Consider the following 26,194-nt stretch of genomic DNA (forward strand, 5'->3'; position numbering starts at 1 on the left):
GAAGGTCCTGGAGAAACTGGTGCTGTTCCATCTAAGACCTCAAGTAAGCTCTTTTCTGGAGCCCCTGCGGTTTCCTTACCAGCCACAGGTAAGCGTGGAAGATATGGCCATATATCTACTTCAAAGGGCCGACTTCCATCTGGACTACAACACCACCACAGTAAGAATCACTTTCTTTGATTTCTTGAGTGTATTTAACACCATCCAACCTCTTCTGCAGAGAGAGAAGATGAGAAGAATGCGGGTGGGCATGTCCATGATCTCCTGGGTCACTGACTACATATTGGACAGACCCCAGTTTATGCGGTCATGAGCCTGCCTGTCTGAGCACCTGCTGAGCAGCACTGAGCACGACATGGAACTATGTTTTCCCCCTTCCTCTTCACCCTGTACACCACAGACTTTCAGTATAGGTCAGATGTCTGCCATCTTCAGAAAATTTTTGATGACTCGGTGATGGTCGTGTTCATAAGGGATGAACATGAAGAGGAGAACAGGGACCTGGTCAACAACTTTGTTGCATAGTGTGGGAAGAACCATCTGCTCCTCACTGTGGCCAAGACCAATAAGATGGTGGTGGACTACAGGAGGAAGAGGACCACAACCAGCCCCATTACCATCATGGGTCAGGACGTTGAGCAGATTGACACCTACAGATACCTTGATGTCCAGCTTGAAACAAGCTGGACTGGAAGGTCAACTCAGAGGCTGTGTACAAGAAAGGGATGAGCAGACTCTACTTTCTGAGGAAGCTCAGGTCCTTTAATGTTTGCAGCAAGATGTTCTACCACTGTGTGGTAGCCAATGCAGTCTGCTTACTGCAGCGGTATGCTGGGGAGGCTGCATTAGAGCTAGAGATGCAAGAAAACTCAACAAACTGATCAAGAAGTCTGGCTCAGTCTTTGGCTGCTCTCTGGACAGTTTCGAGGTGGTGGTGGAAAAGAGTACACTCAAAAAACTCACAGCCATTCTGGACAATGAACAGCATCGCCTACAGGACATACTAGTTAAATTTTCAAGTGCAAAACTGTTTGTGGTTATTGCAGTCCTAAAGCTATAAAAGCAGTTATAGTCCTAGCCTTTATAGCATAACTGTTCATACGAATTGAGGTCCAAAGCCATCGTATGGTTTTTAAGTGCTACCATCCTCAGCAATCTCAGTGATCTTTAAGTAGAAAGTATGTTTCACTTTTTACACCTACGCTTGGAATACAAATTGCTGGTGATGCAAATTTCAGCAGCACCCGATTTTTCTAACCACGTGTACTTTGTACGCACAGGTTGCACATGCGCATTTTTGTTAAATGGTAAATGGTCTGCACTTATATAGCGTTTTTATCCAAAGCGCTTTACACTGTGTCCTATTCACCCATTCACACACTCACACACACACCACTGGTAGCAAAGCTGCCATGCAAGGCAGCTAACTTGCCATCGGGAGCAAATTGAGTTTGTCTTACCCAAGGACAGTGTCTTACCCAAGGACACTTCGGCATGTGGAGTCACGTGAGCCGGGAATCAAACTGCCAACCCTACGATTAGTGGACAACCCGCTCTACCACCTGAGCCACAGCTGCCCCCATTTACTTCTTTTGCATTATTTAGCTGTTCCACAAGTTGGCAACAGTGACCCAGGGCCATTGATTGTCAAGGTAGTGCAGGTTAGAAAGTACCTGCATTTGTATAATTCTAGCCTTAAAGCGTATAAGGATTTGTATATGGGTGCTAATCGTGGCGAGAGATTGCCCATGCATTGTTTTTTGTATTGTTGTGATTCTTCTTCATTGTCATCCTTCACAACAAAGGCCAGGAGAGGTACTGCAAGTTGTCGTAATGTGCATGTGTCGACTGCCTGTGTACATTTACATGTCAAATGGAGTATACTTTGAAAGGCTAAGCATACGACTGTGCGCATACGCTAGTGTATGCATAAAAAAAAAATTAAGCATACCAGAGCCTTTCGGCTGCACCATGTGGGGGCCATCCTCAGCAGCAGTATGGAACTTCCAACTGATATTTTGATATTGCAATTGATTTTTCAACAAACATGTTTTCATCTTGGACACTGAGTCTGTGTCTGAGTCCCAAACACTAATTGGAAGGCTGTTCCATAACTGTGGGGCTTTGTAAGAGAAAGCTCTTCCTCCTGCTATAGCCTTCACTATTCGAGGTACCAACAAATGGCCTGTACCTTTCAGTTCTCAGTTCTTGCTGCTCAAATAGCTATAGAATAATGCTAACAACACTGTGCTTCACCATAAGGATGAAATGGGCAAGTAATGCCTTTCAGATGAGACCAAGATTAAATGTTATCTCTTTCGTATCATCCATCTAAAGCCCTTCTCCCTGTTTGCTCAGTTTGGCTCAGTGGAAAGCTCTAAGAAGAATCTTGTGGTTTTGAACTTCTTCTATGTTGGAATGAAGGAATCTGCTGTGTTCTGTGGGACCCTGAAGGCTATAGTACGTTTTTTCTGGTCTGTGCCTTTACACAATCCTATTGTAAAAACATTTTAACGATGATGAATTAAAAGAGGATGCACCTAAGCGAAAAGCAAACAGTCTGAATACTTGTGCAAATGTGATATTTAATTCTTTGTAAAAACCTGTGTATGCTTTCTCATTTCATTGCTTTCTTTGGACCTGTTGGTTTTTCTGAGAGCAGAATGAGGCTACATTGACACTTCTGGCAACATTGCACCACTTTGTATGCTCCCATGTCACTCTGCTATTGTGTCCTAGAGAGTGGAAGCAGGTATGAGAAAAGAAAGAAAAGAAAAGAAAAGAAAGTGGAGTGTAGTGAGGACTGCTGACTGGAGACAGAGATAACAACCAGGTGTGACTGCTATAGAGCAGGAAGATTAAACTGTGTGTATATGGATTTGTACCTCTGTGGTGAGCTTTTAAGCTTTTAAGTATGTTGTTGTTGTTGTGTGTGTGTGTGTGTGGGTGGGTGGTGGTGGTGGTGGTGGTGGGGGGTTGTTGGGAAAAGCAAGTTGTAGTTTGTGCATATGTGCCGTTTACTGAAACATGGGCCAAGATAGCTAAGAGAAAAATACAGCTATTTTATACAGAGGAGGAAAAATTGTTATTACTTAAAAGCCCATCTTCTGACCTGACAGCCACTTTTGAACCCATATTAACTCCACACCCAAAACATAAACACACACACATATGCCCACAGACTACACCCATTACCCACAATACAACACCCTTCAATAAACAACAAAACCTGTAATTAAATTCCAAATATATAAGTACAGCACAATATATAGGTGCATTTCTACCTGTGGGGAAGGGCTCAGGGTGTGTCTTTGTGTTTATATATGATATCTCTAGCTGTCAATGTGGGTTCTGGGGAGAAGACATTAACAGTCCTGCTGGGAGTATGAGAGGTGGGAATTTGTAGTAATGCCACTTGAAACCTTTTCTAAAAGGAAAAGGGTTCTACAAGGAATGTGTTGGCATTTTCGCACCTATAAGTCCATTTTCCAAGTCCAAATCAGAGCAAAAATTATACGTTTACTTTGTTTACTGGTATGTAGACGGGGATGGGAGTGAGAGCACACCTTTGGCAAGTACACATAATCCCAGAAAAAAATTACAGTGTGCTAAATAAAAATATGCAAACAATTTGCTGCACTGGCTCAGGTTGCTATCTGTCTGTTGTTTCACATGTGCCCCCAGTGTCTTTTATGGGGTTCCTCAGGGTTCTCTGGTTTCCTCCCACCTCCCAGAAGCATCCCAGGATGTGACCTGGTAATGTTAAGTTGCCCTTAGGTTATGAATGTACATGGTTCCCTGCAATGAATTGACATCCCATCTGGGGTGTATTCCTTCCTCGTGTAAATCATATGGAGCAGCGATTGCTTACTCTAATAAGTATGTAATATATATATAAGTGTGTGTGTGTGTGTGTGTGTGTGTGTATGTAAAGAACAGGGTAATCACTTATCCTGTTTTAGGGTGCTAAGTGTATAGGGATAATTGCTTCTGACTTATAATGAAAATAATCTTTATTAAATTGGCTTCCTAAAGTACCCTTTGAGTAGTAAACTATTTATCAACAGTTTCCATCTAGAGCGTCTTTTTATAGAAAACCCTGTATTATTCAGTCACCGCTGAAACTACTGGAATGGCAAGGCCAATTCTTTTTTGGTCTGTTTGTGTTTCTGTAGACTGAAGATATCTGGGTTTGTGATCAAAAGATAAATATGAGAAGAGAGTTTAGAATTTGAGCTTCATTTCCTGCTATTTATATGTAGATGTGTTAAACAACACAGACATAACAGATTCTGTATCAGATCGCACAATTTCTTGGTGAGCAAAAATACTGTGTGAGTGATGGGTGTTTCTTGTTACCCAGGTGTGTCCTGTTGGATTGAATGTTTAAACAATAAATACATCTGAACATCTAATCTTGATTTTAGCTTTCAGTTTCACCTGTGATGACTGCATTTGTTGTTAAAAAGGATAAGCCAATATCAGAGAGCTGTCTATGGGAGAAATGCAAGCCATTTTGAAGCTGAGAAAAGCAGGAAAAACAAGCAGAGCCATTGCACAAACATTGGGCATAGCCAATTCAACAAATTGGAATGTTCTGAAAAAGAAAGAAACCACTGGTGTACAGAAAACAGCAGATGACAGAAGCATTGTGAGAGCTATGAAAAAAAAAGTCAGTGACATCACTAACAACCTCCACAAGTCAAGGGTGAAGGTATGACAACCCACCGGTTAAAGAAGACTTTGAGAGTAGAAATATAGAGGCCACACCACAAACCACTCAGCAGTAAGAATCGGAAAGCCAGATTTGCAAAGTAATACAGAGATGAGCCACAAAAGTTCTGAACCAAGATTAACCTACTGAAGTGTGGAGAAAAAAAGGATCTGCTCATGATCCAAAACATACAAGCTCATCAGTCAAACATAGTGGCGGTAGTGTCATGGCTTGGGCTTGCATGGGTGCTTCTGGAACTCAATAATCTTTATTGATGATGGTAGCAGCAGAATGAATTAAGAAGTTTACAGGAACATTTTGTCTGCCAATTTAAAGAGAAATGCATCCATATTAATTGGAGGAACTTTATCATGCAGCAAGACAATTATCCAAAACACACTGCCAGCTCAACAAAGGACTTTATGAGGGGGAAAAAATTTAAGGTTTTAGACAGGCCATGTCAATCACCAGACTGTAACCCAATTGAGAATGCATTTCACCTCCTGAAGATGAAAATGAAGGGAGAAACCCCCCAAAACAAACAACTGAGAGGCTGTGGTAAAAACCTGGAAAGCATCACAATTTGTTGATGTCATTGAGTCGTAGGCTTGATACAGTTATTACAAGCAAGGGATCTGCAAACAGATATTAATTGTTTTGATTTACTTTAAGACTTATTTGTTCCTATACTTTTGCTTGCCTAAAAATTTGGTGGTCTGATACAAAAGGTTTTATGTTATATATTGTTTAAAACATCTAGATATAAATACCAGGAAACAAAGGCTAAAATACTAAACTCTCGTCTCGTACACCTCTACTGTATCTCACACTCTATCAGTTACTGTCCTTTTCTGTTTCCTGCCTTTATCTCTCCCATATCAATTGCCTCTCACACATTGTTTGCCTCTTTTACTCTCCAGCCCTATCTATCAGAAAATATCTTATCCCATTTTTACTTACTCTGTCTCTCTACTCTCATCTTTTGCAGGCACCACAAGTCGACGCTGCTCTCTAGATCACCGTGGGGTAGCATATTGGGAGCAGCCCAGCTATGCTCGATGCATCCAAAATGAATACAGATACTTACAGCAGTCGGTAGGTGTAAAGCCACAATGGTGGAAGATCAGACACTCACAGTGGGGAAGTGAAAAAGAACATTTTCCTACCCCAATAAATTTCATTCAGGTCTGCATAAATGAGTGTGTGTTTTCATTATTTATTGTTTGCAGACCTAGAGCAGCATGAAATGATCTCCTAGTTCTTTTTCATGAACTGCACTGCCTGTAAATTTGGTTTGAAGTCTTGGTGCTGGTTGCCTTATTGCAGTTAGGTAGTTTCTATTTAACCCAAGCAATTGACTCATCAAACTAATACAGTTAACCAAAAGAAGAAATAAATCAGAGTTCTTCAGTTTTATCTGCAAATGACAGGTTGTAGATTTTAATCTGAGCCAAATAGGAGAGGAGCTTGTTTAGAATGGAAGATTGAGGACTAAATGACACAACTAGAATACATTTGTAATTCTACCAGGCATTGTTCCTATTTTCTCTGTCATGACATGTGGTTGTTACTGAAGTCAACCTGTTAATATGGAAGCTCATAAATATGTGCATCAAACCCAAAGATTTCTTCCTCTGACCTGCCTCAGGTCCAGGGACACCTTGCTAAGGGTCAGAGAAATCTGGCAGGGGATGGCATGTCCCAGGTAACCAAAGTATTGCTGGACCTCACTCAGAGACGCAACTTCTACGCTGGTGACCTGCTTTCCTCTGTGGAAATCTTATGGAATGTTACCGACACCTTTAAAAGGGCCAGCTACGAACCATCTTCAGATGATGTGCAGGTAAGAGTTATTCTACTAAGAATTTGTTGTGTAATGAAAAAAAACCCGTAACAGGTCGTGCTATATGACAGAGTAGTGTGAGGCCTAAAGTGTGATGGTGTGATGATACCGTAGGAGTTTGCCATTAAATGTTGCATAATGTCCACTAGACAAGTTAATTCCTTTCATTTATGTTTTAGCAGCTTTAAGTAGTTGTTTCCTCAACAGCCTCTTTTTTTCACTCTCTTGAAGACAAAAAAATGGAGCTTGTTGTGTTAGTGTGAAACCAGATCGCACAAAATCCTCTGTCTCGAATACTCCTTCCATAAAATTTACTTCTATTTATAAATTATGTAAGGAATAATTGATGATGGGCTGTTGAATTATTAGAAAATAAAGCACACCCCAAGGTGGTAATACCTCAGGTGTGCATTATTTTCTAATAATTCAACAGACCGGAGTCAATTATTCCACTTATACCACAGTTACCGCATCTCAAGATATTGTTAAGATGTTTTACTTTTTATTCCAAGATATTGGTCATGTTTTGTCCTTAAAATGCTCTAGTGTGTGGGTTTTTTGAGTCCGATATGACTGAAAAGGTGACTTTCAACTCTGCCTGTAGGTTTGATTCATTCATTTCGAACCGGTTATTGAACCAAAAAATTAGTCACTTAAGAGCCACCTAGTGTAGACTCCAACTCCAATTTCGAAATAGGTCTCGTGGCAGACACACTGGCTCATTGTTATAGGCCACTATGTTGTTGTTGATACATACATTGCCTTGCAAAAGTATTCACCCTGTCACGATTTCCCCTCAAGCGAGCACTGTAGCATGCAGCAAGCTCGGAGACTCGAAGTGCGAGTTCGATGCGCGAGTTCGATACGCGAGCTCGAAGCTAGAGCTGATGCGCGAGCTCTTAGCGAACGCACGCTTTTGCGTGTTCAGTGACATTGACTTTGTTTACTTTCTACATGTGCTTTTGTTATGGTTTTTGTCCTGTCTCCGCCCCTGTCTTGTCATTGGTTGTTTCCTGTAGGTGTGTCACCATTGGTTTCAGCTGTCTTATGTTTCACCCCTGATTATGTTTGACATTTAAACCCCACTCTTTGTACCTTGCTAGTATTGAGAGTTATCTCCTTACCAAGCGGTTGTTTCTTGTTTTTCATTTTTGATTCATGTTTATTGACCTTATTGATTCTAGCCTTGCCCAGTTTATGCCTGTTTGTAGATCGCCTGACCCATTGCCTGTTATTTCGACCACACTCTTGTCTCATGATTTGGATTTGTCTGCCTGTCTCACTCAAATAAAAGTCTTTAACTGCACTTGCATCCGTCCTAACCTCCGTTACGTAGAATACGTAACAGAATACTACGCCAGACCATGGATGCAGCAGGAAGACAGAGGAGACGTCACGCTAAGGAAACCAAGCAAACCATCCAAGCTTTGGATTCGATCCAGTTTCCTCTGTGGACATTCATAGATCTCCCAGATCGGTATGATGGGTTTTTTGGCTACCCTGAATATTTTCTGGTTGAATGCCAGATCTATTTCTCAAGCCTAGTGGACCCCAAGCCCAGTGAGAAGCAATAGATAAGGTCCATGTTGTCCCGGTTTTTTGGCGTCTAGCAGCCATGGGTTCCAGGGAACTGGAGAATGTAAGTCAGTTTGTGGGACTATTCATGATGGTGTTCGGAATTCCAGAATCCAGGGCCATTCTAGAGGATCTGTTGGTGGAGGCCTGCCTCACAGAAACAGCTACCAAACTGGTTGACCTCCTCCCCCAATCCAGACAGAGGTCAACGTGGTGACCTCATCTTCAGAGCTCCAACCTGAGACCCACAAAGTGGTCTCACCTGCTGAGCTCCAGCCGGAGGTCAACATGGCGACCTCATCTCCAGAACTCCAACATGAGACCCAAGAGGTGGTCTCATCCCCAGAGCTCCTGCATGAGACCCAGGAGTCAGTTTCATTCCCAGAGGTCCAACATGAGACCCACATGGCGGTGTCATCCCCAGAGCTCCAGCATGAGACCCACAAGGCGGTCTCATCTGCAGAGCTCCAGCATGAGACCCACAAGGCGGTCTCATCCCCAGAGCTCCAGCATAAAGTCAAGTTCCTGCTAGAGGTCAACGAGGTGACCTCCCAAGCCATGTTCCTGTCTGAGGTCGAAGAGATGACCTCCCAAGCCAAGTTCCTGTCCGAAGTTGAAGAGAGGCCTCTCAAGCCAAGTTCATGTACGAGATCAAAGAACCGACCACTCAAGCCAAGTTCTGGTCTGTGGTCGAAAAAAGGATCTCTCAGCTCACGTTCCAGTCTGAGATCGACGATGTGACCTTCCAGGTCATGTTCCAGCCCGAAACCAATGTCATGACCAACTGCTATGCTCCTGCCAGAGTCTGTTAACATGAACAACCAAGGTGTCCTCATGCCTGAAACCGATGTCACGACCAACCAGGTTCTGCTCATGCCTGAAACCGATGTCACAACAAGCCAAGTTATGCTCACGCCAGAGTCTGTTGACACGACCAACCAAGATTTCCTCATGCCTGAAACCGACGCCATGACCAACCAAGTTCTGATCACGCCCGAGTCTGCTGACACGAACAACCAAGTTCTGCTCATGCCCGAGTCTGCTGACACTGACAACCAAGTTCTGCTCACACTTGAGTCTGCTGACATGGATAACCAAGTTCTGCTCATGACCAAGTCTATTGACCCAACAAACCATGTTCTACTCATGCTGTTGACACAGCCAACCAAGTTCAGCCTGCAGAATCGATGGAGGACAACGCTCCGCCTTCCTGCTCCGCTGAGGACGTCGCTGAGGACATTTTGCCCAAAGGGTTCACACCGCCAGGGGAGAGGAGTGTGCTCTGGTGCTCATGGGGGGGGTTGTGGTTGGGGGGCTTCTGTCACGATTTCCCTTTGAGCTAGCACTGTAGCATGCAGCGTGCTTGGAGACCCGAAGCACAAGTTCGATGCATGAGCTCAAAGCACGAGCCGAGGCGCGAAATCTTAGTGAATGCATGGTTTTGGGTCTTCGGTGACATTGACATTGTTTACTTTCAACATGTGCTTTTGTTATGGTTTTTGTCCTGTCTCTGCCCCTGTCTTGTCACTGGTTGTTTCCCCATAGATGTCCTTCATTGTTTTCAGCTGTCTTGTGTTTCACCCCTGATTTACACCATTTACACCCCACGAGTCTCTTTGTATCTTGCATAGTATTCAGTGCTATCTCCTTACGAAGCAGTTGTTTCTTGTTTCTCATTTTTGATCCATGTTTATTTACCTTGTTTCTCGTTTCTCGTTTCTGATTCTAGCCTTGCCCAGTTTCTGCCTTTTTGTAGATTGCCTGACCCATTGCCTGTTATTTCGACCATGCTCTTGTCTCATGATTTGGATTTGTCTGCCTGTCTCTCTCAAATAAAAGTCTTTAACTGCACTTGCATCCGTCCTAACCTCCATTTCGTAGAATACGTAACACACCCCTTTGGCATTTTACCTATTTGTTGTATTACAACCTGTATTTTAAATGGATTTTTATTTGGATTTCATCTAATGGACATACACAAAATAGTTAAAATTTTTGAAGTGAAATGAAAAAAATAATTTGTTTTAAAAAGTTAAAAACATAAAAGTGGTGTGTGCATATGTATTCACCCCTGTTGCTATGAAGCCCTTAAATAAGATCTGGTGCAACCAATTACCTTCAGAAGTCACATAATTAGGTCATTAAAGTCCACCTGTGTGCAATCTAAGTGTCACATGATCTCAGTATATGTACACTTGTTCTGAAAGGCCCCAGAGTCTGCAAAACCACTGAGCAAGCGGCACCATGAAGACCAAGGAGCTTTCCAAACAGGTCAGGGACAAAGTTGTGGAGAAGTTCAGATCAGGGTTGGGTTATAAAAAAAATATCCAAAACTTTGAACATCCCACGGAGCATCATTAAATCCATTATTAAAAAATGGAAAGAATATGGCACCACAATAAACTTGCCAAGAGAGGGCCACCCACCAAAAAAAGGGCATTAATCAGAGAGGCAACAAAGAGATCAAAGATAACTCTGAAGGAGCTGCAAAGCTCCACAGCGGAGATTGGAGTATCTGTCCATAGGACCATACTCCAAAGAGCTGGGCTTTATGGAAGAATGGCCAGAAAAAGCCACTGCTTAAAGAAAAAAAATAAGTAAACACATTTGCTGTTAGCCAAAAGGCATGTGGGAGACTCCCCAAACATATGGAAGAAGGTACTCTGGTCAGATGAAACTAGAATCTTGCTTTTTGGTGATCAAGGAAAACGCTATATCTGGCACAAACCCAACACCTCTCATCACTCTGAGAACACCATCCCCACAGTGAAGCGTGGTGGAAGCATCATGCTGTGGGGATGTTTTTCATCAGCAAGGACTGGAAAACTGGTCAGAATTGAAGGAATGATGGATGGCAATAAATACAGGGAAATTCTTGACAGAAACCTGTTTTAGTCTTCCAGAGATTTGAGACTGGGACGGAGCTTCACCTTCCATCAGAACAATGGCCCTAATTATACTGCTAAAGCAACACTCGAGTGGTTTAAGGGGAAACATTTAAATGTCTTGGAATGGCCTAGTCCAGTGGTTCCCAAACTTTTCCAAGGCAAGGCCCCCCAAATGGCATTAACATTTGACTGAGGCCCCCCTTTTGCAAGATGTCTTTAAAACACTTTAAAAATACAGTCTTCTGAATATATCCCCCTTTTTATTATTATTAATAATTACATATTTACATTACATTAGGAATTGATTCACTGTGTGTGTGTGTGTGGTTGTCTGAGAGTGAGAAAGAGAAAACACAATAGTGGGAGGGATGGGCTTGGTGGCTCCAATACAGTTTGTCAAGCCTGGGCTTTATGTCTGTCAGTGCCATACGCATGTCATTGTCCAGATGTAGACGTGCTCTGTGTTTTGTTTTAAGTATTTTTAAAGTGGAAAAGCCAGACTCACACAAGTAAGTTGTTGCAAAAGGGAGAAGGCATTTCAGAGCCCTCTCAGCCAGGGCAGGATAGGCTTTTCTTACATGCAGCCAGTAGTTAGTAAGGGAAACAGACTCAAATTTCATTTTTAAATCACATGAATTTGTCGTGTCAATCAGTTCCTCCTGTGCCTTTAAATTGAGACTTGCACCTACACCAGAAGCAAAGGGGTTCCTAACCCAGTTTAAATGTGTGTTTTCAAGGTCAGGGAAATAGTCTCTGAAATATCCCTGTATGTGCTGAAGGTGGGACTGGATCAGTGGAGAGATGGTTGTCAACTCTCCAGATGATAGGAGCTCTTGGTGAAGTAATGGAAACATTTCTGTAATTCCCTGTTGGAGCTTGTTTGACCATAGCACTATCTTCTTCGAAAAAGCACGCACTTGCGTGTCTTGCACATGCAATATGTAGGTGTCACACCCTTGCATGCTTTGATTCAATACATTTAGATGGTGGAAAATATCTGACATGTATGCAAGTTTACGAGTCCAGGCTGTATTTGTAAAATGGTCTGCCAGCTGATGCTTTTCACATGAGAGGAACGCTGCAATCTCCCCCCTCAGTTCATATACGCGGTTCAAAACTGCCCCCCGTGATAACCAACGCATGAAGTGGAATGAAGCAGCAATCTGTCAAAACAGGCGCCCATCTCATTGCAAAGCAGAGTGAACAGTCTGCTTTTCATGGAGCGGGCTTTGATGTAATTCACAACCTTATAACATCTTGTAATACCTGGTTAAGCTCGTCGTCAATCCTCTTTGTGACGAGAGCCTCATGGTGTAGCATGTAGTGTGTGGCAACTGCATTTGGGGCTTTCAGTTTGATACGAGCAGTCAATCCATTGCTCTTCCCAGTCATGGCCGCGGCCCCGTCCAAACACACCCCCACACAACGAGACCAGTCAAGTCCATTAGATTCTATGTACTCATCCAAAACTTGAAAAATATCTCTCCCAGTGGTTCTACCTTCAATGGCTTTGCAAAATAGTATTTCTTCAACAAAACATTCCTGGGAAATGAACCTAATGTACACAAGCAGTTGAGCAGCATTAGATATATCCGTGCTCTCATCCAGCTGAAGAGCGAAATATTCGCTGGTTCTCACCTGCTCCAAAAGGTGAGCAGACACATCTTGAGCCATTTCACCAATCCACGGGTTATGGAATTATCAGAAAGTGGTACTGCATCAATTTTCCCGGCAGCATCATCACCAAGCAGTTCTCTTACAATGTCTTTGGTAGCTGGTAAAATCAGATCTTCTCCAATTGTGTGTGGCTTCTTGGCACGAGCTATGTGGTATGACGCCAAAACGATGCCTTCAATGCTCTATCGGGGACATTAGCTTGCTGCACGAATATGGTGGACTGTCTAGCCAAATTCTCTTCTTTTCGTTTGAAAAAGTCCACTGTCTTTTCGGCCTCTGTTGGGTGCTTTTGTTTCAAATAACGCCGAAGTTTGGAAGGCTTTAAACATTCGTTGGAGAGAATCTCCTGGCATTTCGGGCACTCATTGCTATTCTTATGTGCTACAGTAAATCCATACTTTATGTATGCAGCCTCATACTTGCGAGTTTGATTTGGCCACGAGGTCTTCCTTTTTTGTGCAGCAGAGCTTGGGTCAGCTGGGCTGTTGGTCTTGTCATCAGGGCTTTTTCTTTTTAAAACTCGAAACGTCATTTTAGAACTGGTAATGGAGGCTTGAGCATTTATATGCAGTTATTGGGGAGTAATGGAGAGAGAGTTCCCAGTTTGTTTGTTTTTTAGTTTCATCCTGATAATATAAAAAAATAGCATAAATAAATATCAATAAGCCTACTTGTTCACATGGTTTTTTCGTTTTTTATTACTAAAGAAAATACGACAAACACTGTAAATAAATATAAAGTGATCCTTGTTCACCAGCTTATCACACGTGCTCTTGTGTGCCCTCTCTCTCTTTTCTCTTTCTCCCTCCCTCCAGTAACTGCATCAATGGCTCCAGCCTCATGGCCACATTACTACCTCGAGTGCGCATTATGTTTCTAATAATTAAACAGCCCATCGTCAATTAGCCAATTATTCCTTACATATTTCTGGAAAATCAGAATTTTCTGTCATTTTCTTTGCTGTTAGCTCTGTGTGCTGTGGTGGACAGTAGGCTAACATTTCTGTTATTTCAGTTCACTTGGCGAAGTGATATGGAACTGTAATTTTTTTTTACAGTTACATTTATATAGCACTTTTCTAGACACTCAAAGCACTTTACATAGTATGGGGGGGTGGGGCGGAGGTAATCTCCTCAACCACCACTGGTGTGTGTGTATGTGTGTGTGTGTGTGTATATATATATATATATATATATATATATATATATATATATAATTTTTTTCAATGAATATAATATACTGTATAATACAGTGCCCTCCACTAATATTGGCATGCTTGGTAAATATGAGCAAAGAAGGCTGTGAAAAATTGTCTTTATTGTTTAACCGTTTGATCTTTTGTTAAAATAATTCACAAAATACTCTGCTCTCATGCATTTCAAACCATTACAAACAAAACACAGGTTTATCAAAAAAAAATCTTTGTTAAATATAGGTGTGCAACAATTACTGGCACCCTTTTAGTCAATACTTTGCGTTACCTCCCTTTGCCAAGATAACAGCTCTGAGTCTTCTCCTATAATGCCTGATGAGGTTGGAGAATACATGCCAAGGTATACAGAATCTCTCCAGATCCTGCAAATTCTGAGGTCCACACTGGTGGACTCTCCTCTTCAGTTCACCCCACAGGTTTTCTATGGGTTTCAGGTCAGGGGACTGGGATGGCCATGGCAGGACCTTGATTTTGTGGTCAGTAAACCATTTTTGTGTTGATCTTGATGTGTGTTTTGGATCATTGTCCTGCTGGAAGATCCAACCATGGCCCATTTTAAGCTTTCTGGCAGAGGCAGCCAGGTTTTCATTTAATATCTGTTGATATATAATAGAGTCTATGATGCCATGTATCGTAACAAAATGTCCTGGTTCTCTGGCAGATAAACAGCCCCAAAACATTAAAGAGCCACCGTGGGAATAAGGTACTTTCCCATATGCCTACCTCTCTGTGTGCGCCATCTGTGTTGCCAAAAAGCTCTATTTTGGTTTCATCTGACCATAGAAACCGACCCCATTTGAAGTTCCAGTAATGTCTGGCAAACTGAAGACTCTTGAGTTTGTTTTTAGTTGAGAGTAGTCTCTTTTTTCTTGAAACCCTTCCAAACAAGGTCGCATGTAACCCTGTTCCCTGAGAAGGAAATAAGACGTTGCATTTAGCATAACACTATGGGAGCACCCCTCGCACAACTGGCATCTGAAGTTTATGTAAAATCATGCCTCTATTTATAGGCCTTCCATGATAAGGTGACGTGGCAGTTAAGTGCGTCGCGTGATATACTGTAAATATGGCACCTGTGAACCATGCTGTCAGCCTCTGTTATCTGAAGCGGAGACACAATTCACAGGCCTGCCCTGGTATGACAAAGCTATGCAACATCTCGTTCCCTTCTCAAGGAATAGGGTCACATGCGCAACCCAGACGTTCCCTTTCAAAGAGAACTCCACGTTGCATTTAGCATAAAACTATGGGAATGAGAATACCCACTTGGGTATTACCCACACCGAGGGTATGGCCTGTTCTAATAGACCCAAGCCTGAGGGTCACTGCAAGACACTCGAGCCCGGGGCGGAATGAATATCCAGGCTGTAATAATGAATGAATGTGTGTGGCATAGACCACCCTGCAGCAGCACACACATCATGTAAGGATACCCCTTTGGACAAAGCCTTTGAGGAAGCAACCGCCCTAGTGGAATGAGCCCTTATGCCCAGAGGTGTAGCGAGACCACGCGCCTCATAAGTAATAGAGATTGCTTCCACTATCCAATTAGAGATGCACTGCTTTGACACAGCATCAACTCTACTGTCGCCACCAAAGCAGACCAGCAGCTGCTCCAACTTACGCAACTGGCCGGAGCGGCGAACATAAGTAGAGAGAGACTTTACTGGACACAGCAGGTGCATCCTCTCTTGTTCCGGTGTGAGGAACGGAGGAGGGCAGAAAGCCTGCAACACCACAGGCTGGGCAGCCTATGTAGGCACCTTAGGAATATTATCCGGCCTAGGATACAGGAAGGCCTTGGCAAATCCAGGGGTAAAGTCAAGACAGGAAGGGGCAACAGAGATAGCTTGTAGATCTCCTATTCACTTGAGAGATGTCAGGGCCAGCAGAAGGTCTACCTTTAGAGTCAGACGCACAGAAAGGTCCCAGCCTGACACCACGCATGAACCTCAAAGTTAGAGGATGTTGCCCCACAGAGGCTCCATAAACAGGGGCATGGCTGGCCGGAATGGCGGCCACGTAAACTCTTATTGCAGAAGGAGCCCACCCCGCTGAGAAACGTCCTTGTAAGAACTCCAGGACTGTAGCTGTTTCACAGTTCACTGGGTCTAGCTGACGTTCCTCACACCACAGGACAAAAACCTGCCACTTGAGCGCATACAATTTCCTTGTGGATGGTGCTCTAGCATTCAACATGGTCTCTACAACATCAGTTGTGATACCAGAATCTATGAGCTGGTGCCCCTCAGGGGCCAGACCCACAGTTTCCACAGTTCCGGCCGAGGGTAATAAATCAGCCCTCCGGCTTGAGACAGTAGATCCCTGCGGATGGGAATCTCCCAAGGAGTGCCATCTAGCAGGGATATTATCTCCTAGAACCACATTCGAGCTGACCTATAAGGTGCTACAAGCAGCAGACGTAGACTGTCTTGGCGAACTCTCGCTAGAACTTGTGGGAGCATAGCGATCAGGGGAAAAGCATATAGACGTGACCTTGGCCACATGTGCACCATGGCATCCAGCCCCAATGGTGCGGGAGGAGAGAGGGCGAACCACAGCGGACAGTGTGTTGTCTCCTCAGCGGTGAACACATCCATTTTTGCTTGTCTGTACCTCTGCCATATGGACTCCACCACTTGTGGATGGAGCCTCCAACACCTGGGACTCAGCCCCTGCCTCGACAGGATGTTTGCTCCCACATTCCGGCTGCCCGGAATGTACATTGCACTGACTGACAAGAACCTTCCCTCTGCCCAGAGAAGGATTAGTTGCACCTGCCTGAACAGAGAGCATGAACGTAACCCTCCCTGGTGGTTGATATATGAGACCACTACTGTGTTGTCTGTCACAACTAACACATGATGACCTCTTAATTGAGGAAGAAAGAACTTCAGTTGTAGGAATACGGCCCGCATCTCTAGGCCATTTATATGCCACTCCAGATGAGGGCCGCTCCAAAGACCGTGAGATGGACAGCCATCTAGGACCGCACCCCAGCCCGTGAGGGAGGCGTCTGTCATTACCGTCTTGTGATAGCCCTACAGTGTGACCCAAGGCTAGAAACTGGGGACATCTCCAAATACTCAGAGCATGTAGGCATCGCTGCATGATACTGATTACTCTCAGAGGTTTCGTCCTCATCCTCGGATGAAACTCCTGACTTTTCTGCCACCACTGAAATGGTCTCATGTGCAATAGGCCCAACGGTATGATGTTGGCTGCTACTGCCATAAGGCCCAACCGTCTCTCGTAGAGACTGGAGGCGATTCCCAGACCTAGCTTTATCTTGCTCAAAGTTGATAGGATCGATCCTACGCATGTTGGGGATAGAAACACCTTCACCATAGTAGAATCCCATATAACCCCTAGTAAAGTTGTCCTCTGCACTGGAGAAAGCATACTTTTCTTGAGGTTCAAACTGAGCCCCAAGCTCCTCATGTGGCCGAGAACAACATCTCGATGTTGAAGCGCCAGTTCCCTGGATCGTGCTAGAATTAACCAGTCATCCAGGTAGTTTAGTACACGGATGCCCTGGAGTCACAAGGGAGCCAGAGCAGCATCCATGCACTTTGCGAAGGTGCGAGGGGATAAAGCTAGCTCGAAGGGAAGAACCCGGTATTGCGGCTCTGTCTCCCTGGCTCTCCACGGGGGGAGGCAGGCTGTCACACTCACCTTCTGTACCTCCCTTGCACTAGCGCTGCCCTAGGCTCCACTCATGGATGCCTAGGAGAACTCGACACGACAGGGAAGGAACTGGCTGAATGCCACCATTTGTTGTTTTGCCTCACAAAACCTGTCAGCGATTGCATTAACCGCACCACTAAATAGGCCGGAAGGTTTAACAGGGGCATCCAGCAAGGAGACCTTATCTTTGTCCCCATCCCTGAGCGGTTGAGCCATAGGTGCCTCTCCGCCACAATCAAGCCACCCATTGAACAGCCGATATGACAGGCCGTTTGCTTGGTCACCTGGAGAGACAAATCTGTGGCACAGCACAGCTCTGCCACTGACTCAGGCCTAATTCCCTTCCCAATATTGAGCTCACTCAGCAGGTCTGCTTGGTTGGCCTGCAACACTGCCATTGTATGCATTGACCCACAAGCAAGACCCCCTAAATTACCTGCCGTTGATGGAGAGAGGTGGCTCGCAAGCGCCTCCTCCACCTTCGGCATCACTAAATAGCCATGCTGCTCGCTCCCCATGATGGCTGAGTAATCAGACGTCGCGGTGTTATGAACACGGCTAGTGTATGGTTTTCCTCAGAAGCGTTATATCTCATCATGCACTTCTGGAAAAAAGGGGAGTTTTCTGCGGTGTGAGGGAGATTTATATTTATTTTCACTTGAGAGGAAGCGCTCATCCAGCCTGCTACGAGCCACTTCCTCTTCCTCGGGCCAGTCTATATTCAGCTTTTCAATTTCCCTAGTAATCACCTAAAGCAGCTCTTTATATGCTTGAGTGCTGCTCTCAGTTCTTGGTGCAATGGCACCCCCTACCGACTCCTCAGAGTCAGCAAAGGTCTTTTGGCTTTCCATAGGAGAAGGAGGAGTCGCAACGCGAGCTCCAAAGTCAGGCGGAGAGCCGGACCCGGAAGACAGAGCAAGAGATAGGCTCCTCTTCCAAATCCATACAAGATTCCCAGGAACAGATCCGTGAGGCTCTGAAACCCATCTCCCTTTGGACGAGAAAAGAGCGAGTCGTGAGCGGAGCTGCCTAATTGTAAAACATTCACAATGCTCACAGTCAGACCCCTCAAGGGCTGCCGTGGCATGCTCCAGCCCTAAACACTTCACACAGAAAGCGTGTCCGTCTCCCCGTGATGAAACGGGAGCAAGGCGTAACACACTTTCTGAATTCTCTCTCGCTCATTCTTTCTTTCTCTTTTCTTTTCTTTTTAAAAAGGGATAGAAAAGTTCAGAGATTTTTAGAAAATATAGAAGAGAAATTAAGCGTCTTATAAGGGAAGGGAACTTATGGTGACGTAGGTGGATTGTAGTTTTGGAGAATTTCTGACCCCAAGATGCAACTAACTTCTGCAATTCTCCAGCTGTGAACCTTGGAGATTTTTTGGCCACTCAAATAATCTTCTTCACAGTGTGTTGAGACAATATAGACACGCATCCAATTCCAGGTTCATTCATAACATTTCCAGTTGACTGGAACTTCTTAATTATTGCCCTGATGGTTGAAATGGGCATTTTCAGTGCTTGTGCTATATTCTTATAGCTACTTCCCATTTTGTGAAGCTCAACAACCTTTTGCCGCACATAACCGCTAAAGTCCTTGGTCTTCCCCATTGTTATGAATGATTAAGGGAATTTGGCCTATGTGTTACCACATATTTATACCCCTGTGAAACAGGAAGTCATGTTTGAACAATTTCCTGTTCCTAGTCACCCAGGTGTACTAAAGAAATGTAAACTATCAGTCAGAATATACTTCAAATATATTTTTCTCATATGAATTCATAATGGTGCCAATAATTGTTGCGCACATATATTTAACAAAGATTTTTTTTGATAAACTTGTGCTTTGAATTACTGTAGGCACTACTGTCAGAACTGCAGTTTTAAAAAATCACAAAAAAACAAAAACCATTGGACCAATCAGATTGGAGGATTGAACACCGCTGTGGCATAATAATTACTAATATTAATTGAATTGCAGTTATTTTTTTATGTTATTTTTTTTTTACTTTTGAAAGATGATTTCAATGTCATCAGTTTAACCCAATTTCATTAGTTACACAATGTAAGATACTTGATTACATAGATTAAACAAGAAACTTAATAACTTGCTCATAATGACCTGCACCAGGGTAGTTAGTAATATTCCCCTCTCTCTCTTCCTGAATACCTTTTCGGATTTCAGTAGCATGCCACTGCTACTGATAGAATTCCACAGTCTCTGTGTCTGTGCAGTGAGATCATCTCAAGCTATTGTATTGTCCTAAGGGCTCCCAAGGGCGATGCCATAATAACTAGAGTATTTACAGATTGTGTTTGAGAAGGTTTCTGTTTTCTCATGCCTGTATGAATGTTTGCTTTGGGAGGATTTATCTAGCAGGGATATGACTCCTTTCTGCATACCACCATTCTGTGTGTGCATGACTGTGTGTGTGTGCGAAGGTAGACATTTGTGTGCACTCATGCAGTGTTTACATGGACACATTACCACCAGAGGGAGTATAAGCGCTCAAATAGAAAACAAAGACACCCATGCAGAGACACTGCCTCTTCAGAACAGATAAAGAGACATATTTCTACCGATATCTGATATACTTTCTCTTCATATACAAACATTTGTTCCAGCATGCTTACACAGTTAGTGTTAGCTTCAAGTAAGCAGCCATAATGCTACTGAATTTAGTGCTCACATTGGTATTTGAAAGAGATCAACCACTTCCTGAACTGGAAATAGCAGAAACTCCTAGCTGCATTTTGATGCTGACTCTGCCTGACAGATTCATCTCTCCACAAATCACTGGTGTGGCTTTTCTCTGTTGTTACCTAAGATGGCATTTGTTTAGACTGCGGCAGAGATGCGTCATTAGTGTGTGTGTGTGTGTGTGTGTGTGTGTGTGTGTGTGTGTGTGTGTGTGTGTGTGTGTGTGGTGTATTCATAGAGCACCTGCAGGAGGGGATCTTGTGCTAATGTTAGTTGGGGAAGATAAAATTAGCTGATGCTGTGCTATCCAGATTTAGATCAATCTACCCACATATCTTTTTTATTTTGTAATGAGAAGATGCATTGGATTCCATTTAAAAATACCAGTAAACAATAGATAATTAAACTTAATACAATACATCCATCCATCTTCTATACCGCTTATCCTTTTCAGGGTCACGGGGAACCTGGAGCCTATAATGGCAATACAGTGATTGAAAATTGCAGACCTATTGTAAAACTGATTTTTCTTTTTCCATCCCTATACAGAACTTTTTTCAGATCATCAGTAATCTACTGGAGGAAGAGAACCGAGAAAAATGGGAGGATGCCCAGCAGGTGAACAAAGTGTTAAATATTTCATCTTAATACAGACATACACTGAATCTCAAATGTATACATGATATGAGCCTATCCAGTGCTTTAACATTCACCGTCATTATGGTGATATTACAAGTGAGTTCAGTGTGGTGAAGGATCTCTTCTCTTAAGTGTAGTGGCCAAATCAATTGGCACATGTGGCATAGCAACTTCAGAAAAGGGCCAGTACCTGCAATGTTCACTAAATCCACATTGTGGCAGTAGAAGTGGCATGTCCAGTTAAAAGGCTCACTGTTTTTGATGATGCACCATCTCTCTCTCTCTCTCGCTCTCTCTCTCTCTTTGTTGCTGCAACACACAATCTTGAGCTGCAGGTATTTGAATATATGACAGCCTTTTTTGTCAACAAGGTTTCACATTTGTAGAAGTGTGGTATGAGGGTCAAAGCTCATTTTCCCTTATAGATAATCAGGTTAACCTGAGGTACAGTCAAGCTCAGATTCTACAAAAGTCTGTTGTGAACATTTTGTGAACACTTAGTGTACACCTGTGTGTCTAAATCAAAGCATCAGAGCAAAGAGAGTGGCAGTTTCATTAGTTCACTAGCTGCAGGCTTCCTAATCACTTATTAAATGTTGGCTTGTCACAGTGCATACAAACACATGAAAACTGCATACAAATCGGTCACATCTCCCTATATTTGACAGCACCTAAGACGCAGACATGGGTTTTCATTCATTAAGCTTTAGTCTAATTTGTTTTATTTTGAAAACATGCTTGGGTACACATAAATGTTGCCTTGTATTATATGAGAGCCGGAAATCCATCAAGATTCTCTGTCCTTACGGAATGTCTGTCTTGGTTATTTCCCTCACTCCTTCCTACGGCACATCACTAGCCTTGTTGCCATGGAGATACAAAGATAATGCTTGAGAGAGGCAATGGCCTTCTCTGACCATGATCAGACTGATGGTTCTGGATTAAATCCAGGACCCATGGTTCTGCAGTGCTCAGTGGCATTATAAGGTATCTGACTGTGTGTGCGTGTTAATTATTGATTGTCATAATTATGTTCATTATGCTCATTGTGAGCAGGACCACAACTAGCCATTTTAGTCCAGGACACAATACAGTATATATAACAGGCTGTGCCTCCCGCCTAGAACATGCAGGCAAGAAAAACACATTTTGCAATCGTCTATAAACATACCACAATTAACTGTTAGATGCTAATCTACTGTTTGGATACTGCTGGCCTGTTCTCAGCCTCTGCACACGGCCCACATCTCATCTGATATGTTTTTTTTTTTTTACAACAAAAGCTTCAGAATCTATAAGGATGCAATTTGATTGGCTATCTGAGCTTCTGGCTTATATGTTGTTCCACAAAAAACATATAAGTATATTAATGTTCCAGTGGAAAATTACATTTTAAACATTGTGACACAATGAGTTTTTTGGGGGGCAAGTTATATGTATGGAATTATATCAGTGTCAGGCACTGGATTGGATTAATGTCAGTCAAAAACCTCTTCCTGTTTAAGTTGTTTCTTAGCCATGTTCAATGATGAAAAGTGCATTGCTTCTGAGACAATCACTAGCCTAAATTGTAAGCAGTTTAAGCTAATAGTATTATAATGTATATAAAATGTTTTTATATACAAGTCAGATTACTGTAATACTGTAAAGACACCCCAGAGGCACTTTTCTCCATTCTCTCTCACTCTGTCTTTTTTCCAGATCTATCCAGGTGCAGTGGAGCTGATGCAGGTCATTGAGGAGTTCATACACATTGTCGGTCTTGGCATGAAGGATTTCCACAATGCTTACTTAATGACGGGAAACCTGGGTAAGGCCTATGAAGAGCCATCAAAATCATTCATTTGAACTGATTAGTGGATACATTATTGGTATTAGGTGTTCATAACTATATAACTATATGTAATAAATATAACTATAAATTAATAACTATTTATATTTGTGGTTTATAAGGAATATTAATTTAGAAAAAAAAAACACTGACAAAGTATAAGTTCAGTAGATTCCAGATTTGCTGAGTCAATTTGAAACAGTTTGTGCATTGTTTCATTCCTACATCAATAATGCTGGGCTGCTCCTACTGATTCAGCATATCCATAATAGTGTGAGATGAAAAGAATAGCTAAAAAGGTGAATCAATATTGTTAATTAAAACCAAGTTTATTCCACTGATTCTGCTTAATTAAAATTTTTAACACCTATTCAGTTTTGAAAGGCCCCTGCAGGAATAATGAAAGAACTGATATCACTGATTATTTTTCATCTACTATATTTATGCTGTAATATTTTATAGACTGAATTAGCATTTATTTATTCCTTAATCACAGTTTTAATATAATTTCTCATAATGATTCCTCATTCTACTACAACCCCAATTCCAAAAAAAGTTGGGACGCTGTGTAAAATGTAAATAACTGTAAATAAAAAACAATGCAATGATTTGCAAATCTCATAAACCCAAATGTTATTCAAAATAGAACATAGAAAACATATCACATTCCAGGTGTTCACTTTTCCAGCCTTTTGTTACCACGTCCCAACTTTTTTGAGATGTGTTGTGGCCATGAAATCCAAAATTAACTTGTTTTTTTTCTTTAAAACATTTCCTCAGTTTAAACATTTTATATGTTTTTTTTATGTTCTATTGTGAATAACACTTGGATTTATGAGATTTTCAGATCATTGCATTCTGTTTTTTTTAAAAAAAATATTTAATTACATTTCACACAGCATCCCAACTTTTTTGGAATTGAGGTTGTATATTCAGAGGAAAAAAATAATTTAAAATAGGGTTGTGGAAAATAACACCAGAAGGAACACTTGGTCTGTTATCGCTATAAAATAACTTTACCTATTTTATAGTTACAGTCTGTCACGTAATGAGGGTAATGGGGGTAGGACGGATGCAAATGCAGATAAGAGCTTTTAATAAAGAGACGCACGCAGACAAGTCCAAATCATGAGACAATATCGTGGTCAGAAACAGGCAATGAGTCAGGCGATCTGCAAACAGGCATAAACTAGGCAAGGCAAAAGCACGTAACAAGAAACAAGATCAAAGACTATGAAGCAAACCGAGGAAGAAGGTACATACGTTTGGTAAGGTGACAACACTCAATACTTCACAAAGTCATTGTGTTGAAACAGTCTCTATATATTGTGGAGTGCGTGTGTGTGTGATATTGGTAACAGGTGTGTGTGATTAGAACACTGGAGAAGGTGAACGTGTGCATGTGTGGGAAGTGTAGTCCTCTACGGCCATGTTTGTAGTTCGTGGTGCATCCTAGCAAATGGAGTCACTGGTTTGCTGTGATATGACACAGTGAATTACTTTCATGCACAGTTCTGCCAATTTCTGCCAAATATGATAATTACCTGTCATTGCATTGGACTTGTGCCAGAGAGAACTGATATGTGTCTCGTGTTAATCAGTCCATAATGGTCCAGCAGATAGAGCTGGTGGTAAAAAGCTCCAAGGATTGGGATATGATCCTGAGCCCTGGTTACTTTCTGTGCAGTTTCTCATGTTTCCCCATGTCCAGAATGTATTTCCGATCTAATGGCATATTTACCTATCCTCCCTTTGCTATTGCAGCGCTTGACAGTTGAATTTCTGTTTTTATTGAACACACACTAACATAGGTACTGTAGTTAGTTTGGTTACCTACTGTACATTATGAATTTTACAGCTGATATTCTCAGAGTAAACATTGTGATTAGCTGTATAGTGAATTCTTGAGGCCTGCTAATGGTCAGGCTGCTTGCTGTTAATAAAGTATCTTGGCCTTCCAGAAGATCTGAAATGACATTTTTTGTTTGCCCATGAAATGTTCACATTGGTTCCATTATCACTTCTGAATATACTGGCAGTTAATTGGATTTGAAAGATATTCTTCTCCTACTAGTCTTCTCCATCTACTCTAGATTGTTCTCCCTGACCAGTTTGTGTATTTGTTTGTGCAAAGTCTCATTGTCATACCACTGCAAACCAGCAACTCCATTTCCCAGAATGCACCACAAACTACAAACATGGCCAACGACAACTGCACTTCCCAAACACACACGGACACATTCACTGTCCCCATCCTCAGAGTTCTAATGGAGATACCTGTTTCCAATCACACACACACTCACACCAATCCTTTTAACAGACTCTCATTCATTTAAGTTGTAAAGTATATGCTCAGATGCCTAGTGTCTGTCTATTCTATTTTTTGACTTTGCTTATGTTTACAACCCTGTCTCTTTGCCCTGCCCTGTTTGTACTGTTTGCCTGATCGCCTGACCTCTGCCTGTTTGAGTATTGACTTCTGCCTTATCCTTGGGACTTGTTGTTGTTTAATTAAACTGCCATACCTGCACTTGCTTCTGTCTGCACTTCCATATAGTGAAACTTGTCATGCTTACAGCATAGAATTCCAGGCAATAGTTTCTGTATTGTCTGTAGTGACAGCATTTTGGTGTTTCTGTTGATTCCAGGTTTTGTCCCATGCGTATTCTCCTGAATACCAGTTATGGATATGCCTTATTTCACCTGTCTCCTTAAGACCCCTGCTATAGACTTTGAATTTTGCATTTGTCCCAGTCAACAACATGCTGAACACACACACACACTTGGTCTGGTCTCACCCACTGTAGATCACAGATGATTCCGCATTTTCAGCATAAGAGGTTGCAATGAGAACATAAAGCTTTTTATATGGAGTGATGATCTATTATCTGGAGCCTACCGCAGGGAGCATGGGGCACAAGGCAGGGTATAGACTGGAAGGGGGTGCCAATCCTTCGCAGGGCACAGTCACATACACTACGGACACTTTGAACATTCCAATCAGTCTACCATGCATGTCTTTGGACTGGGGGAGGAAACCGGAGTACCTGGAGGAAACCCCTGCAGCACCGGAAGAACATGCAAACGCTGCAAACACAGGGTAGTGGCAGGAATTGAACCCCCAACCCTGGAGGTGTAAGGTGAACATGCTATCCACTAAGCTACTGTGTGCCTGGAGACTGGAGTGCAAAGCTGTTCATGGCAGTTGTAGTCCTAAAGCTATCATAGTAATTGTAGTCCTGATCCATCGTAGCAAATCTGTTCTGGGACAAAGCAGCCAGCCATTCCAAACCTGAGTGAGCCAGTGAGACCTGGGTGAATGCATGAGACTGTGGGCCACGGCATCCAAACATCCCAGTTCACCACAACACTCTATGCTCTTGAACCCTCCATATCTGCTCCTTTACCTAAGAAAAAAATATTC

The 26,194-nt window shown here is 42.6% G+C and overlaps 1 protein-coding gene across 2 annotated transcripts in view; it reads left to right on the top strand.

The window, feature by feature from the left end:
- adgrb3 (adhesion G protein-coupled receptor B3) overlaps positions 1-26,194 on the top strand; it is a 330,718-nt gene that overhangs the window by 177,369 nt on the left and 127,155 nt on the right. For both annotated transcript variants that reach the window (XM_017461819.3, XM_017461821.3), the window contains 4 exons: positions 5,703-5,809; positions 6,363-6,557; positions 20,850-20,918; positions 22,641-22,749. In XM_017461819.3, coding sequence (XP_017317308.1) covers positions 5,703-5,809; positions 6,363-6,557; positions 20,850-20,918; positions 22,641-22,749 — 480 coding nt within the window. The remainder of the gene's footprint in view (positions 1-5,702; positions 5,810-6,362; positions 6,558-20,849; positions 20,919-22,640; positions 22,750-26,194) is intronic.

The sequence above is a fragment of the Ictalurus punctatus genome, chromosome 29, assembly GCF_001660625.3.
Source record: "Ictalurus punctatus breed USDA103 chromosome 29, Coco_2.0, whole genome shotgun sequence".
In the NCBI taxonomy this organism is placed as follows: Eukaryota; Metazoa; Chordata; class Actinopteri; order Siluriformes; family Ictaluridae; genus Ictalurus; species Ictalurus punctatus.